Raw genomic sequence first — 27,073 nt, 5'->3', positions numbered from 1 at the left:
ATGAATGTTAAGGAAATACTTAAAATTTTTACTATTAACTTATTATTTACTATTAAAATTTTTACTATTAACTTATTATTATTAGGTATGACATTAAATTACATGCTCTTTACTTTTAAGAAATATCCTATCCAAGCAGTGTAACTTTTATTACATTACTTGGATAGGATAACGCGTTCTCATTTTCGTCTGAGTTATGTACATTAGGGAAAAGTCAAATTATCTGCACTCTTGTTTTTCCTATTTACTCAAAAGTAAGAATTCAACAAGCACATAATTTTTCAGTATAGTCTTCCTTCTATAAAGCCCCATGCACTTTTATACTGTTGAAAGCAAATCTCTTTCTCATAAGCATTAAACAGTTTTCCAATTATGAAAGTCAAAGTGAAACATTTCTAAGAATTTTGCATCAAAGTCTGAAAGTTTTGGAATTGAAATTGCTGCAGTATTTACTTAAAGTGCAGCTGGTTTATTATTAAAATTTGTATAGTTAAATGTTCTCATATTAAGCATCAAAATGAGTTCTTTTCATGATAAAGTAATTTTAATTTCACTTTGTAAGATAACAGATAATGAAGATTATGTAAAATGGGGAAGGAAAAAAAAAAAAAAAAATCAGGTTAAAACACCATCATTTTTACCTTTATTTTTAAATGTTCTCTGAGAGAATAGTTTGTATATTCTTGTAATACCCAATAAGAATAGACTGGCGTTCCTCTCCCTCCCAAGTGTACACTGCCGGGGGGGGGGGAAGACAGTTCTACAAGGTAACCAAAAAAAGTTCTTCATGTTTCTGATATGGCATTGGAAAAGTGAACCGCATTATAAAAATAGTTGCCAAACTTGGCAATGAAGTGGTTAAAATGGAAGTCCAGACCAAGAATATAAAAGTGCGTTGCATCGGTACTTCAAACATAGCTGACATGGTGACTGATTGAATTGGACGCTCCAAAGGTGCTTGTTCGGAGTTGTTAGCTGTATGATTTTAAAGTGGGCCTGTCAGCAGCAAAATCAAATAACCAAATTTGCCAGGCCTTTGGGAATGATGCTGTTAACAAATGAGCTGCCAGGCAATGGTTCCAAAAGTTCAGGTCAAGGGATATGTCTCTTAGTGATGCATCACACAGCCCTGAGAGCCGCCATAGAGTGACGGTAGCCAAACATGTGGTGAGCTTCCTGAACACTTCTAGCTATCTGATGAAATGATTAGGTGATATTTAATAAATAAAGGTAACACGCAAAATGTTAAAAAACACCCCCTTTGAGCATAATATAAAATCTTTTTGCATTAAAACATACAAAGTGTCTGTAAAAGTTGCATTTTACATTGTACATAATAAAGACTTTTCAGTTGTGCATGGCATAAAAGATAGCTTTAAATAACATGTGTTTTTTGAAAGGCAAGAAAGATGATGAAGCAGATATTATAAAAGCCAACTGCTGTTTAATTCAGTTTTTAATTGAACACAGCCTTCCAGTCTGTTTCATACCATTCAAAGCAGCTTTTAAATGCAATGTTTTCAGAATCTTGCAATAGCAAAAATAAAACAAATAAATAAAATGGAAAATTTCTTTCAAATGGAACCCGTAAAAAAATGTTTTTTATTATTATTTTAAAAAGAGGAGTGTACACTCATGTGCAAAAAAATTAAGAGAATTTGCAAATTATGTGCGACACCATTTGGCAGTATCTTTTTAAAGTATGTACACTGCACAAAAAAAATGGGAGTTCTATATCTCCCGTTCTGCTGGGCCGATTGACAAAATTCAAATTGCGTTTTTCATGTCACTAAAGTGCGACTTGGGATATATATTAGATTTATATAAAGTATTGTTCTAACATAGGTATTTTGACACAAAATCGGACTTTTTCTGAAATAACGTACCAATGTTTTTCCATTTTTTGATTCTACGAAGAAATTTACGGAAAAATTCAAAAATTTATCTTAGCCCAATTTTTTTAGTTTGTGCCAAGAATAATTCACTTGGTGTACTTCTTAATTTGTGGCAACCAATTTTCCTTTCCCTTCCATTATGCCAGAGCGGAAAAAAGGGCCCCTCGTTCTTACCTTTTTACATAGTGCATAAAAAGGAAAAAAGTTACATTGTTTCTACTTTCAAATAATTTTAGCAAAGTGTCTAAACCACATTTGATGTTTTATCGCTTTCAACAAATATGCTAAATCTCAAAATGGCCAATATGTAAATTCACATATATCTTCGAAAATTTTGAATAAAAAACGAATTTTTTGCAGGTATGCTTAGAAATACGTTTACGTTAAGATGACAGTAAAAGTTTTACAGATTATAATTCGAAAGTTTTTTCAAAAAATTTTTAAAAATTATTCAAAAATACAAATTTTAAAAAATAAATCATAAAAAATGGGTGAATTTTATTTGAAACGAATTTAAATGAAATATGAAAGGAAGAATCAAATAAGTTTTAAAAAAAGAAAGATTAATAAGTATATACCAAACTCGGTTAACATTGAGGAGCTAATTTTTTAAAAACTAAAACTGGAATGTTATTTCAGAGAAAGTGCAATTTTTTTGTCAAAATACCTATATTAGAACAATGCTATATATAAATCCAATACATATCGCTCAAGACATGAAAAACGGAAGCTGAATTTCATCAATCGGCCCAGTAGAACAGAAGATATAAAACTGTCCTCCCCCCCCCGCAGTGTACCTTTATAAATATTGCACATGCATAATGCTTCCTAGCATAACTTGAACACAGATACCATTTTAAATTATGTAGATAATATTCGCATTTTATGTTGTAAAGAGTTTAAAAAGTCTGCCACCTGTGAAAAGAAATCTTTTTATCACTTTCATAGTATAAGAAATGTAAAACAGGCAGTGATTCATTTCAGATCTGTAATCTGTACATTGTGGTCCAAATATGAAAATGGCAAAATTCATAAATGGTTGAAGTTACAAAAATGTAACCATTATGCATGTTTCCTAATATGTTGAAATTTTGTAAATAGGACATGTAGATGTGCACCTCATATTTTGGTTGCAATCGGCCGCACCAAACGTATATAAATTTGACTGATTCAGAGAATCTAATGTAAAAATGTACAGATAATTCTTGTTTATTCATTCTCTTTCCTCCAAAATTTTGGCACTTTACTTTTAAATACTATTGTGTAAATAGTTTTAAATTTCTATAATGGCCAATTTTACTGCTTTTATTAACAAATCGGGCCTTTTCGTTTTTCATAGTAGCTTGATCGCCCGCTAGCTTGAAGAATTACGACTTTTTAACAAATGACTGTTTTTTCCTTTTACTCTTGCTTTAGTGGCCAAGTTTTTGTAATTTTAGCTGAATTAGCCATTTTCACTTTGAGACAAAATTTTTTTCCTTCCAACTACATGTCAGGCGCCATTTTTGAGATCTTTTCACGTTTTTCCGTGTTTTCCGACCCCCTTCGATAATAGGAGACGAGTTGCAGATAACGGACAATCTCTTCATATTGGCTAATGCCCACAGAACTTTGCTCCCCCCTACATACGTCATATGACTGAAGTACACAGAAGGGAATTACAACCACTTTTCAACTAGTTTGAAGAGGGAGAGCTATGCATCGCCATAGGTCAGTTTTTTGTTTCTTTTGTTACAACTTTTTCTTGGTCTTAGCAAGACCCACCTAGTTTGTTATCATCTTAATTTTCTTTTATTTTAATTACAGATTTCTAAAATATATAAAATTGTTAATCTTTAAGCTTGCAGGCCCAGCCTGTATGTTTTTTGTATATTTAGGACTAATAGCAGACCGCTATTTATTTTTGTTCTTATTTTGATTTTAGTCTAGATTTAAGATGATTCGTTATAGTTTAACATATTTTAACACCTTAATGTGTCATTTTATGCGGACACGTCGGGAAATTGGAACAGAGAATTGAGACTATTAAAATTTTCCAAGACACTTTGTCCAAATTTAAAAAAAAAATTTGTAGCAAAAAAGTTTCAATTGTCTGTGTCGGCGAAACGCTTGATTCGACGTTCGGGGTTAGCTTCAAACAAATTAAATTTCCCTTGAAAAGCCAGTTTGGAAGTCGAGTTGGGCTACTTTACCATTTTCTGCTTACTTTTTTTATCTGATTCTGGTTTTTTTTTTTTTTTTTTTTTTAATGTTTTACATGTTTAATGGTTTGATTTTCATATGTATTAATTTTTTAAAACGTGTTGAAATTTTTGGAGCAGCAGCTCCTGGTAACTTTTAGGCGAGCTTACTACAATTTTTATATTTTACTTATTTTGCAGCATATTGTGCAAGATGTTTTCTAGACCAAATTGGTTTTTCAAAATTGTAATTACTACCTTGCTTGATAAATTTATTTATATATATATCCACTCTGTTACACGACTCGGTGATCTCAGTTTGTTTACTCTTATATTTTTGTAAACTGTACATTTTTTGCTTTAAAAATGATTGAATTATGTTGTTTTTATCTTCCGGTTAAGGATTTTATGCCTGTAGTAAATCTGTGTGCAATATTTTTAGAATTATCAGCAATTTTAAAGTTGTTTAATTGCCGCTGAGCCTGTTTTTAATGGCGGCCATTGATGTTTACATTTGAAACAGGAGACTAGTGGATTTGTTGCCAATCTAGAGAAACTTAGGTTCGCAACAACAAAGATAACACATTCATTTATTATTGCCAATTAAATCATGCTTAATTCTTTCTGGAATTTTTTCGAGGAAATAAGCGTTTAAGATTTACTTCGTAATTTTTAATACAGATATTTTGAGTTTTTATGTATTTTTGCCTTCTCGCGAAGTGAGAACTGAATTAATTAAATGAGAAATACTCAATTGTCTGTGAAAACTGTTTCTTTTTTGTTTTGTTTGCTTAATTTCTTTTATACATCATTCTAGCTTTATTATAGTATTTGAATAGAACATGTGGCAACGATTAGATAATTCTATTCTTTAAATGATATAAATATTGTGCATTATGAATTATAATATGAACGAAATATTTAAGTTAACTGTTATATAATTATTGGATTATATAACAGTTAAGTTAGTTTATGGTATATAGTTATTATATAAGTTAACTGTTACATAATTATTAATACTGTTAAGTGAATTTAGCACCAGAGTGTCACTATTGTAAACAAATACTAGAGTGAATTTTAAAGAATGCATTTATTCTATTGTGGTTTATGCGCTGTTGGCGAAGTAGATTTAATTCAATCCAATAAGTTTAAATGAAATGCAAGAAAAAATGCGTATAATTTAATATTCCGTACAAGAAAGTCATGTGGTTTACACATCAGATTTTTTATTTAACATTTTTAGCAGAGCAGAACTGTTCTATAAGCATTTTCTGCAAACCTTTTGAATGCAAGTGTTAAATTTGCACAATCTGGAGATTGAGGATTCTTTCATGGGTTTTAGTTATCTTCTGCTTTGAAGATTATTTCCATTGCAAAGAAATTATTACAAAAAGCTGTTTTTAGTAAAAATTTGCTGAAGCTTGGTAATCTGTTTCAGCTCAGGTCTGCCTTCCAATAATTTAACAATAATATGTATTCTACTAAAAGAGAAGTCTTATCTTTTTTTGAAAAATACTGATCATATTTATCATTATTATTGACAAATCTGATGTTTTTCCCGTCGTATTATCAATACTTTAGCAGAAAAATTCCTTATTCAATAAATCAGGATGTCAGGTTTCCTGTGCCCTTAAAGAGAGAGTCTTTAATTTATGAATAAATAATTTTAATAGTTTCACTAGAATAAGTAATTTTAAAAGTATCTAAATTTCAGAATTAAGAAAATTGAGCTGTAGCTTGGGTAAAATAAATAGGCAAACTGAGCTTGCTCTTGCACTGTTCTATAAATTTTGAATCATTTTAAATTAATTTTTTTCTAAAATTATCATTAATTACATATTAAATATGCTAATTTTTCTAAAAGATACTAATTATTACTGTATTTAAGAAAAAAAATAATTTAGATTTCTTACAAATAATATTAATCCATTTTCGGATTAGATTCAAAAGATAGAAAATGTTAGTGATTTTGACCTTCTGAATTTTTTTAACAGATAGCATTAAACTATTGTATTTCATTTTCTGGTATTATTTAAATTTGCTACATGGTATAGGAAATGTCTCTATGTTTTGTTTGTAATGCATGTATTATTTATATTCATGTAACTAAAATCTGTTTTTGTCGTGCAGGTGAAGGTTCATCCGTTTCTTTTGCTAAATTTTCACCAAATGGAAGATATATTTTAACAGCTACACTTGACAAGTATGTATTTTATGACACACAGTAGAGAAGAATCATAGAACCCCCCAAAAATTGTGCCTTTTTTGTATTTAAATCAACTTGTTAAAATCTTTAAAAATTTGTCAATAGAATAAATAATTTTAGTGCTAGCTAGTGTAATAATGTTTTGTTATATAAATTTATTTTTTAAAATAATTATTATATTCAAGTAATTATGTCTAACTAACCCTCCAAGTGGAATAGCCATATTTATATATTCAGAAATATTTATGATACTTTTGAGTACACAGACAATCTTAAAATTTGTTCAGATAATTAAGTTAGTACAGTACACAGTTTGAGATTGGGGCTTTGACAATTCTGGATTTGGGAATTTTTTAACATTGTAAAATTAAAAATCTGGAATAGTTGTGTGTGAAATAATGAAGCATTTATGACCTTAACTCTTTCGTATTGAAGTCGTCTGTAACGCCCATTCATTCAGGCAACAGCAAACTGCCCCAACGCCTCGTTTATTTTCCACCTAGTGCTTTCCCCCTCCACGTTAGTGTATGGTTCATTGGTTTCGCGAGTTGTTAAGACATGTCAATCATTCTTTTGAAGCAACTAAAGGAGAAATACGGAAAGCTATTGACGTTCGCAGGTGCAATCCGGCCCTAAGGTGAAACTGCACACAATGGATGAAACCGCAGAAAAACCCCCAAGAGAGAAGCAGTCATTTCACTTAAGTAGGTTATTGTTGATGCTGTAGCTATCTACCAGGCAGGGGGAAAGGAAAACTATTCCAAGACAAATTCGTAAACACGGGCGTTTTCGATGTTTGATGAAAACAGATCTGGTCGTCTCTCGATGCGAAAGAGTTAAAGAAATCAAAATTTACCGGGGGGGGGGGGGGAGCTCTATTACTGTGTCTCAGGAATTCCCACTAAATTATCAATTGAAATTCTTTTATTTTCAACTACCTTTCTGTTATTATAATCACTATCAGTAGTGATATTTTCAGGATTTGGAAGCATACTACAGATTTTGCTGTCTGTTAGTTGATTGATTATTGAAGCATCGTCATTGCAATGGAATATTTCTTTTATATCATCTTAATTTACTACCACTTCCGCACATTTCTTCACAAATTCAATTAATAGGAACGTTTTGCTTTTTGTTTGCGATACCCCAAAACCTTTATGCAACTATCGCCATAAAGCTTAGCAAGCATCTTCTGTGCACTATTATTGGTGATGTGTCAAGAGTTTGCTGGCTGAAAACATGTTGTTTAGCTAAAATTTGTCTTGTTCCCAAAAAAGTTAAGCCTGAATTATATTAGTTTTTTTATTTATTATACTTATAACTATTTCCAGCTCGTGTTTAAGGTTTATCTGAGCCCTGATGAAATAAATTTCTATATATAATTAAGAATATACTTCCTATTTGCCATGCATTTTAATGGAGTTTTGAATTTTAAATAATTTTTTGTTATAAAAATAGTTTATAGAGGGCAAATACACGCACACAGGGTAGCAGTTATGGCCAATAAATCATCACTTGCTACATAGCAAAAAAAAAAAAAAAAAAAAAAAAAAAGAAAAGAAAAGGCTTATTGGACAACAAAATGAATTATTTTTAATTCAAATAGCATTAAATGGCCTTTGAATGTCATTTACAAAATCTATTTTTAGAAATTTCAGTTAAATTTGTCCTTGTCAACATAATTAACACTTTGCAGTGCAGTTGGCTGAAGTTTGTTATCTCAGTATAAAAGGTTACTATATTGTTTGGTGTTCAATTACCGGTATTTAATAACTATTTCAGTTAATGATATTTAAATAGAAAATTGTTTTAGAAATGTCTGCGTAAGTCATTTCTCAAGCTGCCATGACTGATAGTCGTGGTGATGAAGGTAAAAGAGAATAAAAAATTATTCACTGTGTTGACATAAGTATTATATTATAATCAGTAGACCTAAACCCAGCAGTAAACTTTGATAGAATGTTTTGGTTTGAGATGCGTGCCAAGCAGTAAGGTGGCTGTGGAGCCAAATTATGAATATAAAGATACATGCTAATAAATGATTGTCTTTTTTGGACATGGAGGTGTTTTACTTAAGCCAAAGTGAAATTCAAAATCAAAACCCTCCACATGTTTTGTTATTAAAAAATGTATACTGTGCATGCATGAAACATTAATCACATGCTACCCATGAATCTTTCTCCCATTTCACAATAAGTTTTTCATATTGGACACCTACATTTTGGTTGCATAATATTTTGGAGAAAAAGAGTCCCAAGTGCAAAGCAGGAGAGTCATTTTGGAATTATAATCAAGAAAATACCATTTGCCCATGACCTTGTTAGGAAGGTTAAGGTTTTGAGGTCAAAGCCTTGGCTGGTTGGAGGGCTAAAATATTAAAGAGATATTTAGAGTTTTTTAATAATTAAAATTAAAAATAATTTTTTAAAGAATTAAGGTAAAAAAAAAATCTTTTGTTTGCTTGTATGTGTGTGTTGTATAATATGTAAAATATGTGAGCTTGTGTGGAATGATGATAACGTTAGTGGAATTGTATACTTTTAATGACAGAATGCGTGAACATAATTAACACACAGGAAATATAGAAATATGAAAAGAAATAAGATGAAGTTAGTTGGTAGCATCATGGAAAATAAATAGCATTGTAACAGGAATTCACATCATTAAAAAAAAGGGGGGGTTGCAGTCTTTGGTTCTTCAAAACAGCGTCGTCACTTTGCATCACATCCTCCTGCTTCTGCTTCTCTTGTTCTTCCATCTATCGTTTTCAGAAGAAGTCACGTAACCTCGCTTGTGGCTCTGTTGCCACTCCGAGATGTGAAAAGAAGGTTCTAACCTACATATATATGTATCTATAAAAACAAACAATTAAATTCTAAAAGGAGTTTCTTTTATGTTTATAATTTGTATTTTTTCCCTTTCTCATTTTTATTTTTTGAGTTTGTTCTACTATGAATTCTTATTTTAATTTTGATTTGTTTTGATATTGTGTTAAACCTCTTATACAAGGTTGCAATTATTAATATTGTTGAGGAATTGCCTTGCTTTGATTCCAATTTAATATTGACTTTAGATGCTTTACGTTTGTATGTATTTATATATATATATACACACACACATATATATTTAAAGTAACAACATATATAACAAAACACAGTGGACAAAAGAACATAATATTAATCTTCCTTGTTTACCTCTTCAAACAGAACTCATCAAGGGGAGAGTGTTTGAAACTTTAAACTTGGACCATTTGAGACTAATAACCCCCTTTTCTTTTCTTTTTTCTTTTTCTTTCTCCCCCCCATAAATTTCTGTAATAATAAATAATATTATGAGGAGTCCCAAATGAGTTCAGAGCTTCTCTTACATGCATTCATTCTCTCTTGTAATTTGTTTCTCAGATTGCTGTGTAGCAAATCCAATTTTAATTATTATTAGATAGATTTTTTGCTTATAGCAAAGCATATTAGGATTATTTGCTAGCCATTAGACAACTTTGGTTGACTCACTGCAACCCCAAAACCTTTCTTTCATCATCAGCATATAGTGACTTGGCTGTGAGTAAATTAGTGCTAGCTACTTTTGTTCACTCTTTTAATATAGCTGTGAATATCACCAGGCTAGTGCAATGACCACTTGTGAAGCTTTTTCATCGGATAGTGGACCACTGAAGAGTATTGATCATGAAATATACTTAAACAAACACATTTAGTAAACTGATGCTTGTGGCTTTTCTTATAAAAACATTTTGCAGCTTTTTTCCTCTCATTAACTAATAAATAGTATGAAATAGGCTATTCCTGAATATTTTTTTAATGTAAATCGATGATTTTTATTATGTTAAATTAACATCTTCTTAGTTTGGTTTTTAATTTTTGTTTGAAACATAAATTATTAATTGATTAAACTTTTACATTAACCATTTGTTATATTTCTGTAAGGCAGAGTGTGTGTCATAATTTTATGTAATGATTATATAAAAATATGGTTCTGAATCTGTTTGCACCATGTAATGACTATTAAGTAATCCAATTTTGAGCCAGAATTATAATCTTATTTAATACTAGACATACATATATTTTTACTTTTCTCCAATTCACTGGTTTAACAAGAGAGGATCTAGTCCATCATAACTTCATGGATATATTGGATATAATTCTAAAAAATATATTTTACTGTATCTATTCATAAATATAGTGGATATAATTATCAAAAATATTTTTTATTGTACAGTTGAAAATTAATATTTTTATTAATAATTTTGTTTTCTCTCAATTTTAATGTACAGTTAAATTAAATGTTTAGTAATTAAAATTCTGTTATGTGATTAAAGGCTAATAGTTAAAATCTTAAAAGTAGAAATGTTATTAACATTGGCTACAAATTAAATTTTGTAGTTTTAAAGCTCAAAATTTGTATTGATAAAAAAATAAAGCTATTTTGTTACCTCATATTTAATAAATGAGTGGAAGAAGTTTTTAAGCTAAAGATTTTTGCTTGCATATTCAAAGCTGAATTAATAGCTGAATAAACACTGTTTCTATTACGTATAATTCAGTAAAGAAATTTTACATGTTTTTAGTACATAACCATGAAGAACATAAATTTACATGTGCGGCATAAAATACAGAGATGAGAAAATCATGTGTGTAGTCCCCGCAAGTCGCTGTTTTCAAGCTTTTACGACATGCCACCCAACACAGTCTGGTATCGCAGATGCAATAATTCATTCCAGTTAACAATACAAAAGACATAACTTCACAGCCAGTATCGAGATTTTAGCGTTTTGCACTGTGTCTGTTGTCAAAGCCTCTTGATTTCAAGAGGGCTGATGAACCAACGATCTTTTGTTTCCTCTGATATCCTTCCAGATATATCGAATTGGAGGCTGTAAAACACAACTGAAAAAATAAGGAGGCATGGCTAATTCAGTCTGCCAATTATTTCCGTTGGAGCAACACGCCGTAATGCTTTTGAACTCTTGACTATAGAGACCCTCGTTTTAGTAGGTTCCTCAGGTCACAAAGGCTATATTTCTCTACCATAATTCTTCTCTGCTAGCGGTTTATAAATATATATGTTACCATGAAAGACCGAAATTGGAGAATGTCGACTTTCACCGGAGAATGTCAACATTCACCAAATATGTCGGTGAAAGATCGAATATTGCATTACATTCGGATCCTCACCGGTGTATGTCGACAATCACAGATATGCTCTAGTGTAGGTCGAAAAGAGAGGAGTATATGTACACGCTTGTCATTGTAAAAGGAAGTGTTCCACAAATAAATGCAGTTATAAAAGCAAGGGCCTCTTGTGCAATTCAAAGTGTCATAATAATTTAAGTTGTTTCAATAAATAAGATTTGAATAACATCATTTAGTAAGTTTTTAAATTCTATTATTTTCCTTTCTCATTTTAAATGTACTGTGTGTTTAAAGTTCTAATGTTCTTAAGTTCTTATTTTAAGGCTCAAGTGCGTTTTTTCGCGTGTGGATTATGGAGAAGAAAATAAAACATTCTTATATGCAAGCGACTATGTGAATGTTGGCACTCACCGGTGAAAGTCAACATTCTCCAGATTTCGGTGTTTCACCGTAACATATATATATATATATATATATATGTGTGTGTGTGTGTAAAGAGCTTCTCATAATTGTAATAAATATATTTTTGAGTTCAGAAATTCATTTGAGTTCAGAAAGTCAGTAAGTATTATGCAATCTCGCATATATACTAATCATTATATGGAGTCGGGAGCGCTACCTGCTGCTGGTACCCTCACATGTATTTTTTCGGTCTGTACAAAAAGTTTGAACTATTTTAATCGTATCTTTAGTAGATGTTGCTAATAATTTGTTAGAAATATAAGGATATATATGCAACATTGCCCGAATGTATAGTACTTTTTTCTATAACTGGTGAATAATTCTTTCTCAATTATAATTTGGGCTACTGTTTGCACTGATATATTAATATTCAAGAATTGTTTTTGTAGCTTGTGAAATAAAACATGTTATAAATCACTATTGAAACCTTTTGGAATCAAATATAAAATTTATTATATTTTATTGATGATTGTCATTTATTTACATCATTGTTTAGAATTAGTAGCAGTTTATTAAGATGAAAATTGTATTGATTTGCTATATGACTAAAGCTCTGCTTAGGAAAGAGCAGTAACCTTTGTCCCCCCAAATGTCTTTTCAGAATGTAATTTCTATATTTGCATATACTAATATTGCTTATGTCAAAATCTTATGACTTATACAGCTTTGTAATAACTATAAGTAGCACTAATGTTCTTAATGTTATATAAGAATTTTTTCCAACACTTTTTTTTTTTTTTTTTTTTAAATTTTATTTTCAGTACTCTGAAGCTCTGGGATATAAGCAAAGAAAAGGTATGGAACATTATATTGCTTTAATAAAATGTAATAATTTCAAATGCAGCTTTCAACTGAAAAAGATTGAACTCTGTAGAAAAGCAAATAGTAGAATGCTTATATACAAATTAGATAACTAGAAATATTTGGAAGAAGTTTGAAAAGAAATATAACTCCGATTAATAATGGTTTGGAGACATAGTCAAAAATGTTAAAGCACCTTTGGTTTTTGTTGGTTAAGGAGGTAAACTCAGATGGATGCTCCAATAAGAATTTGCATCAGCATAGATAAAAATACTCAAAAATGATTACCTTGCTTTTTAGACTTTCTCTTGGTAAAATTAGGAAACTGCCTGTATTTTGTAATGTTTCGTGGTCTTCTGATAAATCTTCAAGTGTATAGAGTTAAATTTATCTGATCAAGGAAAGTACCAAAAGAGTTTCACTGATTTTATAGCAAACCTTAATTGATTAAATTCCAGTGATAAGACTAAAATAATGCAATCAAAGGACCCTCAAATTCATATGGCATTACAAGCTTCAAATTCAGTGGTCATATAATAGCAGAAATTGGCTATGCAAGTTAGTGCTAAGTATACAAATTAAGGCTCTGCTAAAATACACACATGTACAAATTTATTTTTATATACCCAAAAATATGATGATATTCCATGAAATAGCCAAACAGTATAATTATTTACGGTGAATCAAGCTCTTTGCAAAGTGAATTTCTACAATACAGCATTTGATTTCAGTGTATAAGGACTTAAAATGGTTTGTTATGGCCCCAGAGTATCCTTTGGCAGAATCAGTCAAGGGACGAAACATCAGCTGTTTAGAAGCGGGACAGACACTCGTGAAAACACTAGATAAATTAATATTTCAAAATAGACAGACTGTACAACATGGAAACAATTTCAGAATTCTGGAAGCCTGGACACAGCTATAGAAGGATGGCAACTCCTTCTGAAGATTGATATTTAGAACTAACTGCTTGTCATAACAGGAAGTTTACTGCTGGGCCGTTCAAAGATTGCAGCTATCACTACAAATGAGAAACTGTATACAGATGGCATAATGAAAAGGCTTTTATGCCAGAAAGCCAAGGTTATGTGTTTTACTGTCTTCTCAACAAAAAAGGATGCTTTAATTTGTGCCAAAAACATAAGAACTGATTTGAACACCATTGGTCTCATTTTCTCTTACTGGTGAGTCAAGTCTTAGTTTAACATCTGATTCTAAGGGGTTTTGCATCTGGAAGGAGTCAGAAATGTGAAATGTTCCTTCGAACATTATGAAATGTGACTGTTTCAGTAATGCAGGTGTTATAGTACTGGGAGGAATAATGATCGATGGACATATGCTCATACGTGTTTCAGCTGCGGATCTGTGACTAGTCAGATACCAGGATGAGGCCTTGAAACCTTGTGTAAGAGATTTCAAAGGTGCACATAGATCTAACTTATAATAATGCCCGTCCACAATCAGCAAACCTCGCTGATGAATTCTTAGTGAAGACACTGAGCAAATACTATACCCAGCAAAAGCTCTTACGTGTTAGAGAGCTTATAGGATTGCCTTGAAAAGCCGTTGCACAGAGACATCTTTTTTTTAGAGATATAAATTCCCCGAATACTGCACTGCTGGAAAATTAGAATTTAAATTTCCTAAATTGTAGTGAACAATGTTATGTTGCCAAAGTTGTTAACAATGTTAATGACATGAAAACTAGTTGTGATACATGTGTACAAATCGGGAGATCACATTATATATTAAATTCATAAGCCTTAATTTTTCCCTTTGAAATATCCTTGTAACTTATTACTATTTTTTATTGTTTCATGCTACAGTTTTATATTAATATGCAGTGCTGTAATTTTTTCTCTGTTATTCCTTCCTGTGTCTATATTATTTATCATTTCACACAAATTCATGAAATTATAATTAGCAGTTTCTGAGAAATCCACGATTTCATACATGTAAAGGTACATTAGGACATAAGTATATACCTGTCGCCAATAAAAGTACAAGAAAACATTCCAAAGTCTAATTTTTAAAGAAAGAAATAAAAACTAAAACTTAATTCCTGCTTTTATTTTGATATTTTTAAACACTTGAATTGGGGAAAGGTATAATATATAAAATTTTATGTATATTAAATATTATAGAAAGATCTGCACGTCTTTTGAAAATGGAAGCCTGGATCACATCTGCAATTTGTCTTTATATAAATCAAATCCTATCCGTACTATCTCTGATTCTTCAGTGAAAGTATTCACTGTTTCTCTTATTTCATACCAGCATAATTTTTCTGTTGGATGGGAATTTTTTTATTTAATATTTATGACAAGGAATTCAAATTGCAATGGCAAAATTTGCAATTTTTGAATTCTATTTTTTTTAATTTGTGCTTATAAAAATAAATAAGGCAACTTAAGCTAATAATCAATGTTTTTTAGAAATTTGAATAAATATTAGTGTACCAGTTTTGATAAGCAGTATAATATATATATATATATATTCTTTTTTCAGTCTGTTAAAACATACAAAGGACATCGGAATGAAATCTTTTCCATTTTTGCCACTTTTGGTCTTACTGGTGGAAGAAAGGTGAGCCATATATTTTATTCATAAATAAGTAGTAGTTTAAGACACAATAACACGCCGAATAAATACTAATTCAGAAGTCAAACAACAAAAATCAGCGTTATACCTACAAAATTTTTCACAGGATTAGTTTCGATGGTTTTACCGAACCATCATCTTCAGCTGCAAAACCGCAAATGAACAAGATCTTGTTCATTTGCGGTTTTGCAGCTGAAGATGATGGTTCGGTAAAACCATCGAAACTAGTCCTGTGAAAAATTTTGTAGGTATAACGCTGATTTTTGTTGTTTGACTTCTGAATAAGTAGTAGTTTGTTTAAGTCAGTGGTGGCCAAACTTCATGCTAGTAGAAGCTGCATGTTAAAATCTTATCATACCTATCAGCTTGAAACCCTTCTTAGAAAAACATTCCTCCCAGAAATACAAAGGAAGACTTACCAGAAGTAATACTGTATAGAAGCAGAACCTTCCTCTGATTGGTTTCTCTGTGTCTTCTCATAATGAAACAGCCTTAGTGCAGTTTTTTTCTCTATTTAAGATATTTTGGCTATGTTATGTAAAACGGATCACTAAATTCACTGTTGCCTGAAAGTTGAGGCATGGAACCAGCCATTCAAACTAATGCCAGGAAAAATGCATTTTTTGAAAAAGTTTCTTATTTTGTTTGTGTTGATAAATCTACTAAGGCCTTTAGAATTCAAATGTCAAATAGATGTTTATATAAACTGTACTATTATTAAATAACTAAAAAACTATTTGTATGTTCTAATAAACTGTACTATTATTAAATAACTAAGAAACTATTCGTATGTACTATGTTCCATATATTAAAGAAAAACAGCTGCACCTAGAACCACCAAATTTTGAATACACATTCTTCCACACAAGCATATGAACCTTGAAGCTCAAATTCTAATTTTCTAATTTTTTTAAAATTTATTTCAGATTTTGTGTGAATTTAAGGATTTTTTTCATTAAAAAAGCTGTATAAAAGTTTTGTTTTACCACTCGGTAAAGAGTAAAATATTTGTTTGAAATTTAATCAGAAAACTTAGGGATATAAAAGAAGTATGTTGCCTTTCAGTAAAATGCAAAATATTTGTCTTTCGAATTTAATCTTCAAACTCCACAATCTGAACAAAATGTGTTATCAGTGTCCAAATCAAAATATTTTTATCTTCGATGCAGTAGTGTTCAGCAAAGCATAAGATGGTATTTATTTATTTTCAAATTTATTCTGTTATGTATTCACAAACTAAACCCTTTAAAAGCAGATCTATCTTAATTATTATTAATTAATAGCTAGACCTGTGAAATTATATGAACTGAATTATATATATATGTAACTACTTTGGGCACCTGGCTGCGCAATGTAATTTATTTTAGACACTCATTCTTGATACAGTATGCTTTAAATGATGCATTATATTCTTGATCTATTTTCATTAATTTTTCAATTTCCTGTGTGTGCAAATGGCAATGTATAACAATTTAGTGTACTGCAAATTTGGTGTGAAATAAATTTCAGAAATTCAGTTCAAGTGAACATGGCCCTATCAAGGTGAGGGGTATAATTTGAAATACTTGTAAATGGCCCTCATAGGATCTTTTCAAACTTTGAAAAACTTGGAAGTGTGTTGGCATTGTGGGTGCATCCAGTTTGTTTGGCTTGTTTTACAATCAGAATTAAAATTTTATAGTGTCAGCATTAAAAATCATTCTTGATTCCACAGTGCTATTTATGCAATTAACTTGCAAATTCGTGTGTTTTACGATGCATAAGAATTAGCATGTAGAGCAGTTGTATATGTAAGTTACAGAAATGATCAAAATGAATTTAAAGTATGTTTTGTGACTGCTAAATCATGAGTTGCACCTGTGAAAAATTTAGTTCATCTAGATATGGGTTAATGGGATCTTTAACCACTTCACCATCCTACGAAACTTAAATATTTCTCCCCCCCTCTTCCAAAGAAAAAACTTACACCTGAAACTGACCTTTCTTCTCTCTTTCACCAGCTGTCAAGACCTTAGAAAATTTCCTATTTACATTCCTACCCAGAAAAAAAATTTTTTTGCATTCCTTAGTTTCTTTTATGAAAATTAACAAAAATGGTCTCTAAAAGCATGTTGTTAATTGAGACGCAATTCCATTGCAATGGAAGCTGAAGGAGGTGGAAGTGCATTCCTATTTCTAGTCTTCGTAAGGAAACCCCTGATAAAACCCTGCTATGGAGAGAGCGTAGCCAATCAATCCATCATTCACCTCCTTTCGTCTTTGACTCATTGTGGATGGTTGAAAAATATATGTCTGGGATAATAAGTCCAGGCTACATATAACCCTGATGTGTGATGCCATTGCTAATAGCTGAAGACACATTTCAAGTCGGCAAGTCTCATAGCATGGCAAATGGCAAAATAATGAATTAGGATATTAAATATGTTAGGGAATTCAACTTTGTAATAAGTGGGTTTTATGGATTCATTCCTCTACATCAGGGGCTCCCAACGAGAGGTTCAAGATAATATTTTCATTTTTTGTTTAAAATAAATTAATTAATTGTTTAAAAATTACATGTATGACATTGATGCATGTGAAAAATGCATTTCCTGTACATGGGCCAATCAGAGATTTGCTGGACACATATTGTTATTTATGTAAATGTTGATTGTTGTAATGTTTTCACATTTCCATGTTTCATTATTTTTATTATTAAAATTTAATTATACAACTTTTCCTTTTTCTTCCATGTACAAAGTAAAAAGGAAAAATAGTAATCGCGAAAAATTTCGGGTATCGTATTTCAACGAAAATATCGATTTTAACTGCTATCCAATGCAATTTAATGATGTTTTTGCGTGTTATCTGCAAGCAAGGACAGAATAAAGTACTCTTTCCCCAAAAAATTATAAAACTGATTTAAAATGAGTTCTGAAGAGAATTTTTCATGGCATCTGTGTATACGTACGTATCTCGCATAACTCAAAAACGAGTAGCCTCAGAACGTTGAAATTTTGTATGTAGGCCTGCTATAAAATATAAATGTGCACCTCGTATTTTGGTTGCAATCGGCCACACCAAAAGTAATCTTCCAGTTAAGATTTTTATGTCTTTAGTAAATCTGCATCCAATATTTGTGGAGTTATCAACAATTTAAAAGTTGTTTAAGTGCAGCTAAGCCTAATGAATTTTGCGATCGCGGACATGTTTGTTTACGTTTCAAACTTGGCAAAATTGCGACTTTGTTGCCAGTCTAGAAAAACTAAGCTTTGCAACAACAAAGATAACACCTTCTTTTATTATTGTGAATTAAATCATGCTTAATCCATTCTGGGGTTTATGAGGAAATAAGTCTTTCAAATTTACTTCGTAATTTTTAATATAGATATTTTGAGTTTTTATGTATTTTTACCTTTTCGAGAAGCTGTTTCTTTTTTGTTTTGTTTGCTTAATTTCTTTTATACATCGTTTTAGATTTATTATAGTATTTGAATAGAACATGTGGCAGCGATTAGATAATGCAAATTCTTCAAGTGATATAAATTTATATGCATTCTGGTTTATAATATGGACAAAATGTAACACTGTTAAGAGAACCTAGCTATGGTAAGTGTCGCTATGATAAAAAAATATAGTGAATTTTAAGGAGTGCATTTATTCTGTTGTGGTTTATGCGCTATCTACGAAGTAGATTTAATTCAATCTAATAAGTTTAAATGAAATGCAAGAAAAAATGCGTATAATTTAATATTCCGTACAAGGAAGTCATGTGGTGTACACATCAGATTTTTTTCTTTCTCTATTGAAAAGCCGTTTTAACTAACCATTTTAACTGTCGCGGCGCGCGATGAAGTGGAAGTTGATCTGTCAGCACTATCGTTATCTTCAGGGCAGATGTTTTTATTTTATTTGGCTTATAATTCCTTACTAAATGTAGTATTTAATCTCGATGTACTCCGTCTTTGATGTGATTTAAATCAAATTCCTCGTCATTATAAATATCACGAATACAAATCAAATAGTTTTCTGGTTGCAATTTTCTAATTTTGGCTATGCGTCAGGTATGCTTTACACATGCGCGCGTTAAAAGAAATGTTTAATAAAGTAAACAAATATTAAGCTTCTTTTTTTGTAAATTTTGATACCCTTTAGATCATAATTGCTCATTATTTTATAAATTACGGTTTCATATTTTTAATTTTATAATTTCTGCATGCCATCTTACCAGATTTAAACTGATGATCTATAATCCGGAATCGCCGAAGTCCCGACGAGTCTGGATTAACGACTTTTGACTGTATGTGATTTCAATTATATTGCAATTGTAATTAATTTTGCAATTACTTTGCAATTACAATTAGAAAGTAAGTACTTTTTAAATGCAACAATAATGTATGTAATTGCATTTTAATTCTTAAGTCGTACAATTACAATGCAATGATAATCACAAACATTATAATTATATAATCTAATTACAATTACAAATTTTATTGCATCTAATCACAACTACAGTAATATTAGCTAATTACAACGTAATTTTAACTGCAATTGCAGTAAGTAATTATAACAGCGTAATTAGGAAAGTAATTATCTCTGATAATTAGAATTACTTAACCTAGTGAAATCATGATCATAATTGTAATTCTAAGTGTAGTCATGATTGCATAATTGTAATAAAATTATGCAATTAATAAGTAGTTATAGTTAAAAAGTAGCTGTTTTTTTAATTAAAATTACAATTTACGTAATTTCATTTAAATTACAATTACTCTATATTTGTGAAATCCAATTTCATATTCAATGCAACTGTTGTCATATAATCTAATTACAATTACACTGTCATTGTAACTCCAGTAAGTAATTATAATAATCTAATTAGGATAGCAATTGTTTCTGATAAAAGCAGTTACGTAGCCCAGGAAAATCATGACCTTAATTGCAAATGTAATTGTAGAATGCAATTGAAAACACATAGTAATTGTAATAATATTATGCAATTATTTTGTAATTACAATGTAACAATTTTTGATTACATATACAATTTACACAAATGCATTTTAATTATAATTGCATTTTAATTGTGAAATCTAATTGAATAAACAGTATAACTGTAATTATATAATCTAATAAAAATTACAATGCAATTTTAATGACCTCTTAATTAAAATTGCTCAGCAGATGATTGTAATTATTTAATCAGAAAAACAACTGCCTCTTATAATTTCAGTGACATAGGCTAAGGAAATCGTGATATTTGAAAATTACAGTCAATAATATTATATTCAAAATGTTTCTGCATTTTGGATAATGAGTTTTTAAATAATACAACGGGATAATCACCTATAAGAAAAATATTAATATTTTCTGTCATGTCTTCTGAATCATCTTACATGTATTGTAGTTTGTAATACCAGCATAAATTAGAGTTTATTTAAAGGAAATATTTTATATAGACCGAAATGCACATAACATTAGTAAGCAAATATGTATGTTTATGATCTTCGATATACATGTGAACTTAAATTACAAGATTAAGGAAAAGCAAGCAAAGAGTTTATGCCAGTGCAAAGGGATGTTTTCGCAAAGTATTTGTTACGGAAGCTTGTCTTGTTTGCATTACACAAGAAATAAATCATAAAAATTTCAGAAAGGGGATCATCAAGGACTAAACTAAGTCTCATAATTTTATCCAACCTATTGCTTTAGCTGGTAAAAAAGGATTCTGATCAGCAATCAGTATGCTTAATTGCTGTGTGTACTAGACATTTTACTAAATCCATTTATTATGAATTACCGCCCAGACAGTAAAGTGGTTCATGACTCTGGTTGCCGTACCAAAGAGCCTGTGTTCGAATCCCGGATAGAGCATGAATGTAATTTGTTCGTCCTCTTCATAGGTGGCAATGGTGGCCCACGTATTAGTTCCCTCCTTAATAACATGACCGACCTTAGTAGTGATCAATGTCTATAAACGGCTACTACCTGCCATTGGGAAAAAAAAATTTACGAATTGGTCTTTTATTCAACATAACACACATTTTCCATAAATAGTTAAAATGCATTATTCAGTTACAAGTGATAGTACTTGCATGAACTATTTTCCATCACTGTTTCACGTAACAACAAATAAAGGAGTTTTTTATGCACCTCTGATTGTTATATTATTTGGATTACGGTAAAGACTGCAAAGATGCTTCTGTGGATGACTTTCTAAGGGAAACTGGCTCATATTCAAATCATCCGTTAATAAAAGCAGGAAAAGATATTTATTTAATTGAATGCAACGAAACGTTTAAGAAGAAGGATGTACTCATAGAGAACTTTCTAAAATAAAATGATTTGTATTCATGTTACACATAAGGAAATCCACGGAGCTATCTAAACATTTAGATTGTTTGCCAAAATTGGCATCCGATTTGAACTAGTAGTATTCAAAAGCAGACTTATTACTCTGCTGAGCGAAAAATCTAATTGCTTTTGAAGTTATATTGTAATTCGAACAATCATTGTATTACAATTTTTTTTTTTTTATTTTTTCCCCCAATGGCAGATTGTGAACAGTTACAGTGTAACACAGTCCATTAGTCTATACAAGGCCAGATGGAGTGGTGTCTTAATTATGGAGGCACCTAATATGTGGGCCACCATCGCCTCCTATGAAAGGACGAACAGTTATAACCATGCCTTCTCCGGGATTCGAACCCAGGCCCTTTGGTATCGCAGTCAGGCTTCCCTAACCATTATACCATCTGGGCGGCACAATTACAATTATAACTGCATTAGTTGTAGTTTTAACTACAAAGTAACTACAATGAATTACCAGCTTTTCTCAGTCAATAACAGATAGCTTAAACTATAAAGATAAATGGAAGGTCTTATAATTTGTCGAATGGCAATATTCTAAGAAAGTGTAGTCCCCAGGATGGTTGAAGTTTAATTACAATCTTACATTTCGCATACTCGCAGCACTTGCCCAAAGGCTGTTCCACGATTATTTCTGTTCATCTCATCCATTAATTTTGGAGACAGAATCATGTCTAGAGACATTTTTTTCCTAGGACAGTATTTTATATAATAGAAAAAAAAAAAAAAATAATAATGCGTCTCCCTCAAGGTGCAGGAAACAATGAGTACTGATAAATTTAATTGAAATTGCAATTATAATTCTAGTTAATACAAATACAATGTTACTTTAAGTGTTAGAATTACATTATAGTTCTAATGGCAAAAATATCAAATGAGTGTTATAGATTAGTATACTTTTACTTATCACAATATTAAACTTTTAATACCGTTTTATTTTATTTAGCTTATCACAATATTGAGCTTTTTAATACCGTCGGTATTGAAAAAATGTTTTACTACTGTCATGAAATGTATATTCGATAATATTTTCTCATTGATGTTTTTCTTATATATTTTTCTGCGTAATTCATAAACGTTTGCCATGTGTAACGTGTATACGAGCCAGTTTCCCTTAGAAAGTCCTCCACGAAGGCATCCCTCCCTTTAGGCAGATAGCCCTTGTGTGCTTTGCCATAATTAAATACACCAACACCATAAACGTTTGCAATGGAAATAATTCTGAGGCTTTTATAATACTTCTAAATTTTCATGAAATAAAGTTCCATTAGGTTTACTTGAAGGAGATTCTCAATGCAAGCACTCGAAAAGTTATGCTACATTTACATATTATGAAATGGTTGAATGTACAGTATTTACTTGTAACAGCCGTGCTCAATATATCGCGTTTTCTGAAAGAATGCATATGTTGCTTAAAATAGAATTTAAATCACTATAATCAGAATAATTGGCTAAAGTATTAAATTGTAATTTTTACAGCATCAATCAATTTAGTGGATTTTATTGAAGATAATGTGTTGATATTGACAAGCTATATTAGTTTTTGTACTATAATGAATGCTAGCTAGTAGCTATATGAATATAATGAATGTACTATAATGAATGCTACCTAGTAGCTACTCTAGCTGATAGCTAGAGTAAAACTCAGGATATGGTAACATTAAATAAATAAATAAAGAAAGAAAGAAGCAGAAAACGAAAGCGAAAAGAAACTGAATACATTCGGAAAGAGAAGGCTTACTATGGTGAAACATTGGAAACGTGTAGACAAAGTGTTAATACTATATGTGAGAAAATACCAAGGGCAAATTGAAATATATCATAGCTACGTTTAGTGTTTTCTATATTATCTATATAGAAATTTCTATGTTATTTAACACCAGTCTCTAACATCTGTGATGCCACAACTTGAATTTCAATTTCTATCTGATTCTGATGATTCACAAGATTCAATATCTGAAGAAAGTTGTGCATCTTCACTATCAGAGCCACTCTCCATTATATAAGTTGAAAAATAAACTTACGTTTGATAATTTTAAAATTATAACTGATTGAAGAAAAACTAAAGTACAAAATGTGCAGAATACAAATATGTTAACTTCAACTTAAGGATTTCAAAAAAAGAACTAAGAATTTTCATTACTAATCTCAAATTTAAAGCGCCTCAGCTATTGTTAAACTGTATCTTTTTCCCCGCGAAACTACGTTGTCACAAAAATTTCTTGCGTATACAAATGCTGCTTTACTCCATACCCTATTTTATCCAATAAACTTAGAAACTGTACAAAATGATTTTATTCATCTCAAATAGAAGAGAGTTTTGAAAAGAGAGCGGAACTTTTGAAGTAATTTGATTCCTTCCGAAGGTCGCCATGAACATGACAATTTATAACTGTCAGCTTTTACAACTAGCAATCAGATAAACTCAATTGTTTGGTAAACCGGACTGTGTCTTCCATACCGGTCGCGGACACTTAGCCGACAGGACACTTAACCGACACCAGTTAACCGACAAAACATTTAGCTGACAGGGACACTTAGCCAACATGGACACTTAACCAACAGGACATTTAGCCAACGGGGACACTTAGCCGACAGGACATTTATCCGACAGGGACACTTAGCCGACAGGACATTTAGCCAACAGGACTTTTAACCGACACGGATACTTAGCCGACAGGTCATTTAGCCGACACGGACAGTTAGCCAACAAGACACTTAGCCGACAGGACATTTAGCCGACATGGACAGTTAGCCGACAGGACATTTTGCTGACACAGAGAGTTAGCCGTCAAGACATTTAATTACGGGACACTTAACTATCAACACATTTATTCGACAGGACACAAAGCCAACAGTAAAGTTTAGCTGGCACATACCCAATAATTGTTCAAACTTACTATCAATTACAAATTTCTCGACTTCTCCGTAAGTTCAATTAAATTAAAGTAAATTAAGTAATTTAAGTTATTTTTTCACTATCAGTAAAATTCATTTTTCGATTCTTAAAGATCTCATATATACTTTTAATTATTGTGTTAATTTAGCATTGTTTGATATGTATCCATGGACCTTATAAGAAATAGACCAACCCAGATGGGTTTTCTCCCTTGCCTTGGCATATTGCCGGCTATCATCTTGACCATATCCGGAGAAGTAGGGACGACTTGCAGAAGCTTAACAATAGTTGGCTATTGCAGCGCGTATAATTTTCAAGAAAAAGCTGGTGATAGCACCTCATTTCACAAATTAGAGTTTTTAGATATTTTTATTTTTGAAACTGAGATTGATTTTTAAAAATTTAGCATGTTTATCAAGCGTAATTAATGTTCTAAATAATTATAAAGCTGTTACATGCTTTCAGGTCTGGATATTTTTTAGCTTTTCCTATGCTGTAAGGAAATTTGTATCGCCTTCTTTTAAAAAATAATATTTTAAATCTGAACTAATAGAAAAATTCAAACAAACAATTTTCTCTTAAAATTTTTATGCTTTTTATTGGCGTAAATAAGTAAAAAATACTAAAATCGAAAAAAATGGATTTTTGAAAGTTTTTGCTTAAATTTCTTATTTGTACTGCTTTTTTTAAACATATATCTGATTATTATAGCATAATATTCTGCATAATATTCAAAAAGAAGTTTTATTTCAATAATATTTCATAATACATAATAGTGATTAACACTTTTAACACTTTAATAATTTTTATGCGTTTATTCTAATGTTAAAAATTGTATTTAACTGTAATAATTAATTGTGCTAGTACAGTCAAAAGTCGTTAATCCGGACTCGTCGGGACTTCGGCGATTCCGGATTATCGATTTTTCCGGATTATAGATCATCAGTTTAAATCTCGTAAGATGGCATGCAGAAATTCTAAAATTAAAAATGTGAAACCATAATTTATGAAATAAAGAACAATTATGATCTAAAGGGCATCAAAATTTACAAAAAAAAAAAAAGCTTAATATTTATTTGTTTACTTTATTAAACATTTCTTTCAATGTAAGTTGTTTCATTTTATGTGATAATACTTTCTCTTTAATTCTATAAACAGACATAATTTCTTGTTCAGTTACAAAGTTCCGCTGTTCAAGTCCCGTTAATTGCTGTGCCGAGAATACCGACTAACTTGTCAATCGAAATTTTTTCGTTTTCACTAACCTCTCTGTCACCTTCTTCATGTCTTTATCCATTTTTTGCAGCAATTCCACTTTTTGTTTGTTGGACATCGAAACATACTTTCGTTTTGTAGATCCTTTGGAAGTTCCAGCATCGGAAATTCTATTTGACATAATCGAAAGTTCAAGTTTACTTTTATAAAATTGCTCTTACAGTCTGCAAAAAATAATAAGCGGGATCCAATTCGAAGATTAAGGAACAACGCAATCATTAACATTAACTGAAATAGATAATTAGATAATTTTAGCTTACACCGTCCGTTATACATTAAACGCGCAGGCGAAAACGTATTCTGCACTTGCGCACACGCATATGCGCAATAGTCAAGGTTTTACGCGCACGCGTTAAACGCCTGTGTGCATGTGCCAACGCGGCGCATGCGCAGAAAGTTTTTAGCTTTGAGGTCCGGATTATGGGTGTCCGAATTAATGACTTTTGACTGTATTTTATAGTGATTATTTTTTTTAAATTTATGTCTAGTTCTGCATAAGTTTTCTTGTTTATTGCTAATTTATTTTATTATCCCAAAAGGGCGTCAGCTCAGAAAAGCTATTAGTTTCGAAACGGGATTTTGCTTAGTTTCACTATAAATGTCCGTTTCACTTTGCCAACTGTTGCCACCAAATATTATCGCCCTGTATTATATTTAAAGAAATTAAATAATAAAGAATCTGCATGAATGCATGTATGTTTCTCTCGCACTGTGAAAAAAACAACAGAATTTAGAATCATAAAATTTTGAATAACGTAATCCTCCACCCGAACATGTTCACCTGGACGGCCTAATTTCAAATTTGTTTTAATCTGTTTGATATTTTATTATATATTTGATTTGTAACTTTAACGAAGTTTTGATTAAGAAACTTAACGAGTTCAAAGCAAGCAATGGCAACCCTGTACAGAAAGTAACAATCTCCAGCGCGGAAATTCTAAAGATATGTCATTTTCAAATATTTTGTGATATTGTCCTTGAATTAAATTTTATGTGGTTTATTTGCGAAGAACATGATGTTTAATAAATAAAGGTAACACGCAAAACGTTACAAAAACGCTCCTTTGGGCGTAATATAAAATTATATTGCTTAGTGCTTCCAGAGTTTATCCTTTTTTTCCTCTCATTACACTCAAAAAAGTTTATGCTCCGAATTTTATGAATTACTAAAATAAATAATCATCTTGCAATGTTAATAATTAATGATCATATAATCAAATAAATGATAGTCTTGTTGTGTTATAATAATTTTAAAAACTACT

The 27,073-nt window shown here is 30.8% G+C and overlaps 1 protein-coding gene across 2 annotated transcripts in view; it reads left to right on the top strand.

Moving 5' to 3' along the window:
• LOC118194829 (WD repeat-containing protein 5 homolog) overlaps positions 1-27,073 on the top strand; it is a 112,744-nt gene that overhangs the window by 66,252 nt on the left and 19,419 nt on the right. Inside the window, exons 9-11 of one of the 2 annotated variants that reach the window (XM_085822222.1) lie at positions 6,206-6,278; positions 12,652-12,685; positions 15,200-15,277. In XM_085822222.1, coding sequence (XP_085678348.1) covers positions 6,206-6,278; positions 12,652-12,685; positions 15,200-15,277 — 185 coding nt within the window. The remainder of the gene's footprint in view (positions 1-6,205; positions 6,279-12,651; positions 12,686-15,199; positions 15,278-27,073) is intronic. The other variant, XM_085822223.1, reaches the window with a different exon arrangement.

The sequence above is a fragment of the Stegodyphus dumicola genome, chromosome 8 (genome assembly GCF_044657685.1).
Source record: "Stegodyphus dumicola isolate Sdum_Otavi_A_Nest chromosome 8, ASM4465768v1".
NCBI lineage: Eukaryota > Metazoa > Arthropoda > Arachnida > Araneae > Eresidae > Stegodyphus > Stegodyphus dumicola.
The sequence above is the reverse complement of the archived record's forward strand: the minus strand, read 5'-3'. Positions and strand labels throughout refer to the sequence as shown.